Source organism: Chelonia mydas, chromosome 3 (genome assembly GCF_015237465.2).
Source record: "Chelonia mydas isolate rCheMyd1 chromosome 3, rCheMyd1.pri.v2, whole genome shotgun sequence".
Lineage (NCBI taxonomy): Eukaryota > Metazoa > Chordata > Testudines > Cheloniidae > Chelonia > Chelonia mydas.
In genome coordinates, this window is record NC_057851.1 from 82,928,524 (window position 1) to 82,934,523 (window position 6,000).

At 49.7% G+C, this 6,000-nt stretch overlaps 1 protein-coding gene across 1 annotated transcript in view; it reads right to left on the reverse strand.

Annotated features, from left to right (window-relative positions):
- REV3L (REV3 like, DNA directed polymerase zeta catalytic subunit) overlaps positions 1 to 5,733 on the reverse strand; it is a 247,979-nt gene extending 242,246 nt beyond the window's left edge. Inside the window, 1 exon segment of the mRNA XM_037894643.2 lies at positions 5,176 to 5,733. Within this exon segment, the coding sequence (XP_037750571.1) occupies positions 5,176 to 5,314 (139 nt within the window). The 5' untranslated portion in view covers positions 5,315 to 5,733.
- Positions 5,734 to 6,000: the final 267 nt, after the last annotated feature.

Here is a 6,000-nt window from a genome sequence, read left to right on the forward strand (position 1 = left end):
TTAACATCAATTTCTGTAGATTTCAAGCTTTCATTTACTAGCTCTTATAGTTGCATCTGTTACATGTTTAACTTTTTAAAGGGTATCTCTGCAGCAGCATCTTTCCAAGTCTACAGACAGACTCACTATCTCTACTGTTACTCAGTTTCCCCAAGCATCAGGAGAATAAGATTAAAAAGACTCCGGCCTGCTTCTGTGCCACTATTCATTCTCTAGACAGCAGTGAAACGTCATGGACTACATCCATTTCAGGCTTATTCAGAAAGAGGCAGGCATTAGAGTTACTCATGGTGGAAGACTGAAAGGACAGACAGAGGCTTGGAAATGTGATACCCAAAACCTCCTGGCTGCAGCAAGGAGAAGGAGTAGACTTGTACCGATCATCTCTCACTTTAGGACAGTGGTGGGCAACCTGCGACCCGTCAGGATAATCCGCTGGTGCGCTGCAAGACAGTTTGTTTCTATTGACCGTCCGCAGGCACTGCCGCTTGCAGCTCCCAGTGGCTGTGGTTCGCTGTTCCTGGCCAATGGGAGCTACGGGAAGCATCAGCCAGCATGTCACTTCTTGTGAGCGCCCCCCTCTGGCCAATGGATCCCTCGCCGGATTTTCAGGGACTCAGTCCTCAGGGTGAGCCACCTACACTGTCCCTGTAGCCCTTCCTGGGCTCCAGTCCTCAGTCTGACCAACAGGGCCCCTACATATCCTCATTGGCCAGCTTGCATGTAGAGGTTCCTGCCCTGAGGTGGAGCACCACCACCAGGGCTTCCTCCCTCAGGGCTCTTCACTTGCCCTTTAGTCCTCTGACCCCAGCTCTCCAGCTGGGTCAATCTAGACCAGCCTCTTTCTGGGGACAGAAGGGGTAACGGTTCCACAAACAGTCTGTTCCCTAGGCCTGTCTTCACTGAGTCCTGGCAGCAAGCCAGAAGCTATTCCCTCACTACCCTGGTTCCTGCCAGCAACTACCTGCCTTAGCCCTTCCAGCCAGCTAAGGGCACCTCTTCCTCCCCCAGTCCCTGCTAGCAGACTGATCTCTCCAGGCCCTTTCAGCTCCTTTTTTCTGAGCCTGCTGGGCCCTCACTGGCTGCTACCTGTAGCCGCTCTGATTTTCTGCTTCCTCTGCAGCCACTCTAGCCTGCTTGGAGGACCTCTCCACTGCTCCTTTCAGGGATGGGTGTGGCTAGACCCTGAGGCCTCCAGCAGGAGGCATTTGGACCCAGTCCACCACATCACAGGACCCAAAAAGATTACTATGTCCACTCAGAGATAACGAGCTCAAGATTTACCCTTCAAATAGCCACAGCAGTGGACACACAAATCCATTTTTAAAAGTGGGTAAAGGGGCAGTACTTTTTACCAGAAAGTGTTTATGGGCACAAACTTTTTTACCTCTATGAGCAATTTGCCCCTATTTATATATATATATTATAGTTTGTGAGATGGCTGGCAAAATGATCAATTCATGATACACAACTATGAATGAAACAATGTACAGCAATACAGAATTCCCTCCTCACTCATCTGGCTCTTTGAACACTATCTCCCATCAGAAGAGACGGGCATACAGCCAGATCCCGCCAACACCCACAGCTTCTAGAAGATGCAAAATGTGGTGCTGCTAGGACTCCAACTTCTAGAATCTAAATGATTGATTGGTATATGAAAATGGCTTAATCTCCACTGGCTCACCAGGTGGGCCTTGGAGCCCCTTTTGAACCCAAGACTCTTAATTAGCTGCACAGTATGGTAGTTTCGTTTTAAACACACTAAGATTAACGTAGAGACAACCAAACCAAAGGTGCAAGCTGTCTATACAAGCATAGTGGCTAGGTGCTATGCACAGTGTTGCAACTTGGCACTTTTTCTACCTGGCTGGCAAGAATACTCATTTACCTTAATTAGAAGGGCTGATTTCCTTCATGCAAGCTTATAAAAAAAACCCCAAGCATTACCGTTACTTCAGACTTGAGCTGTAGGTATGAGCCACTATCTCATAAGGCCCTCAGAAAAATCACAGATTTTTTTTTAAATCCATGCTAACATCATGGGTAAATGTTCAAATTTCACTGGATATGCATGGCTGCCAAGTCTCTCCCCCAAACTTCTATAATTTTTTCAACAGTACAGAGGCAAAAGCAGGCATCACTGAGCCTGCAGCTGCTCACGGAGGGTTAGCAGACTAGTCCCATCTCAGAGGGATGTGGTGGTGCAGTCCTATTCCATGGAGTTGATGTGGGGGAGGGGTGTCTCACCAATGGCAGGGTGACAAAAGCCACCTGAATGAGCAATCAGAGTCAACTCAGTGAGCAAATGAACCACATGGCACAAGCCAGTCTAGCCCAACCTGACCCAGGGCAGGGATCAGCTTGTTCCATACAGCTCCAGCCTGGGCCTCTACTGCTGTTTTGTGTCCAGCCAGCGGAGAGAGGGGAGCCGTACTGACAACAAGGCAACTGGCAGCCCTGGCTTGCCCCCACAACAGCCCTCACAGGCCCGTGGGAGACACGGAAGCACCAGCTGGCAAGGAGCGGAGACTGAGATCCATCCCCTGCAAAAAGCCACCACTGCATGGAACACAAGGTGTGTGAGGGGACTGAGGCATGAGGGATGGAACCCACTTCCAACTCCTCACCAGCCAGTGCTACAGTGTCTCCCACAGGCCTATGTGGGCCTCTGAGAAACGAGCTGGGCCCAGGCTCCTAATTGCCACATTGTCATTGCTACCTCTCCCCTCCCCACCCCTCCCGGCTGGACAGGAAGCAGCAGTGGTGGCTTGGGTCAGAGCTGGCCCACTAACCTTCCCCTACACCCTCGCCCCCATCACCACCACCATGAACAGCTTCAGTGAGATGCTTCTACCTCCCTGCTGGGGGGGAGGGGGGAGAAATCGCAGTATTGGGCTAATTTCACAATTTCCATAGATCCATGAAATCATGATTTACACAGGACCTTACTTATACACCAGAATAGAAGTCAGTTTACTGATTCTGAATCACATACAGCCAATACATTAGTCAACTTTAAAACAGAATTTTCTCCCATTTAAAAAAGTCAATATATTTCTAAAAGATTAAATAAAATCTCATTTCATGATAGTTCCACTGTAAATAGTTGCAGAGTTTACTATGCCAAGTCATTTAAATATATTAACATTGACAGTGAGGTACTAATAATTGCCTACTTCCAAAAACACTTAATTAAAAGAACCTGAATTCCATCTGTTTTTACCATTTAAAGACAAGCAGAACTACCAAATGTATTTCTGAAGTCTTATCGCAAACATTATTAAAAGAATGAAAAAGAAAAATAAGGCAAGCTACTCTTTGTGCTAAAAAGTAACATGGAAATAATAGATAATTAAAGCACCCTTCCTCTGCAGAAGCCAGAAGAAAGTCACCATTAACCAAGCTAAATTAGAAACAGTTCTGCTATGCAAACACATAATAAAGTTTATGTCAGGGAAGCAAAAGGACTTCTCAGTATGCTCTGAGTCACTGGACAAAGTGAAGTACTCTACGGTTTACTTCCCAGGCCATACTCCTGATATAGCAAATCCTCAACATCTTCTTAAAGAAACTATATCAGTCTTCTCTTATGCATTTAAAAAAATAGTAAGCCTGTTCCTTCCAGACAACCTCAGGCTCTAAATTTATGAATAGTGAAACAATTACTCATAGGATTACATAATTACTTTCTCAAAGAAGTTTCCCTCTATCATATGTATTTGAAAACTATTGAAACAGCAGTTAACAGATTTTGTTATGGGGAGAAATATGAAGCACTGAATGTATGCAAAATGCAAATTACAACAAAAGAGGCGTCGCTATTTTATATCAGTTTATTTTTGTGTTAACAACCTATCTACTTTAAAAATTTAAGCTTTAGGTGCATCAGTTTGCATCTGCTTCAATTACTTTACCTTTCTCTGCACCTGAAGAATGCACAGAAAAGATAACACTGAAATTCCAAATATGAATAAAGATTGCTATACTATACTAATGGGGGAAAAGACACCTTTATTGTGCTCTTTTACTGCAGGTTCTGCCCTCCCTAATGATAACAGTCTACATTAAATACTCTACTTATAACACACACATCTGTAAAACACACAAATACCTTAGTTCCCAAGGTCAGTATCATACAACACGAACATTTCAATGTTCTCTAATATTTGTAACAACTGATGGAAAGGGGGCCTTTTTTCATCTTCACTGTGTATTGAAAACTTGCAATAAAGATTATCCATATTTAGAAAAATATGTTACTGGTAAAGAGAACGTTAGTATTTTGGGGACTACCTTGGAATTGCCTGGCTTCTTATCGATGTAAACGATAAAAAGCATAGCTGAATGGGTAATGAATAATAAAGAGGATGTTACATTAGGAAGTCGCAGGGGCCAACATGTGGCTAGTGCTTAGGACGTTCCCTTCTGCAGTGCAGCACTATTGCCTATTGGTCTGAGCAATTTACAATATACTAGCGTAACAGCAACATAAAAAACAACTACTTCACAAGTCTTGTTGCAGAAGTCCCACGCATGGAACTCTGTATTAGGAAGCCGTTTAAAGATACAGTACTTATAAATTAACTCACTATTCACTCCCTCGAAGACACGTATGAATTTTTTTTCTCCTATCCATTCACACACAAACGCTGCGTCTCTTTCTTTAAAAAGAGGCAAACCCCAACACCTCACGGCCTGGGTTACGTACAAATCCCTCTGTCCGGAGCAGAGCAGATCTACAGTGTTTTTACAGCTGGGCTTAGTTGTGGTTCACGAGCTACGAGCCTATACGGGGGCAGCTTCCCCTGTGAGCGGCGCGCATGCAGCGATTTCCTACTCTCCCCGGGCACAAGCCTCCCTGCCCATCCTCACACCTGCAGATCCCGATCCTGCGCTCGGCGCCCCCACTCACCAGCCGTGGAGCCCGCAGGGAGCCGCGGTCTGTAGAGACCCTGCGGTCCCCACCGGCCCCAGGCAGGTACCACCCCGCGCAGCAGCAGCCGCCAGCTCCCGCTGGGTCCCGGCGGGGGAGGGGCGAGGCCGGCGGCGGCAGGTGAGGCACACGCCGCAGCACGCCGGGGCTGAATCACAAAGCGAGCCCTGCGGGGGGGGGGAGCTCGTCCCGGGGCCTAGCGCCGGCGGGGGTCCGCAGAGGCGGCGGGGGTCCCTTACCTGCAGGGGTGGCGCCGAAGACTCTCACCACGGGCACCTTCTTGGCCTGGGCCTCTCTGAAGCGGGACTGGCCGGGGTCCAGGCCAGGCAGCGGGCTGCCCATGTAGTAGTCGGCGGTCACGAGCCTCACTGAGAACATGTTCGCCGCCGCCGAGAGCGACCCACGCACTGAGCGAGCGCGGAGCCCACACGGCTCCCCCGCCGCCACCGCAGCGAGCGCAGCCCCCGCCCTCCCGCCGCTCCCCGCCCGCGCGCACACACACACAGGCAGACACACGCGCGCGCTGAGCAGCCTGAACTGGCTCTAAAAGAGCCTGGCCGGCCGCGAGCGCCTCATGGGCAGAGCAGTCCCTTCCCTCGGCAGCGCGGACGCCTTGGCGGCGGTGCCTCCTCGGCTCCAGCTGTTGTTGCCATGATGATGATGTCACGGACGCAACCACTGGGGGGGGGGGGTAGAGGGGGCGGGCGGGGGGAACGTGGTTCTCCCCTTCTGCGCTTCAGCACAGGGTGTTTTTTCCGCTCCCTGGGCAGTGGAAGCCGTGCGGTATCCGTTTCTCGACAATCGACCCTAGCGGCTGGGTGAGCCTACAGAGCGCCGAGTCATGGATCGGGCTGGGGACTTCTGGGCTAGGATTGGGTTAGGCTGGGTCGGGCCGCCATTTTGGATGCTGAAGCGTCTGGCTGCGGGAACGTGAGTCGCCGCCCGCCGCTAGGGGAAGGGGCAGTCTCGTGCCGCTGTCACGCACGCGACTGGGGAGGGGAGTAGATGGAAGAAAGCGGGAGTGGGTGTTCTCAGGTAACGTCTCTGCCGTCGCGTGCGCCCCC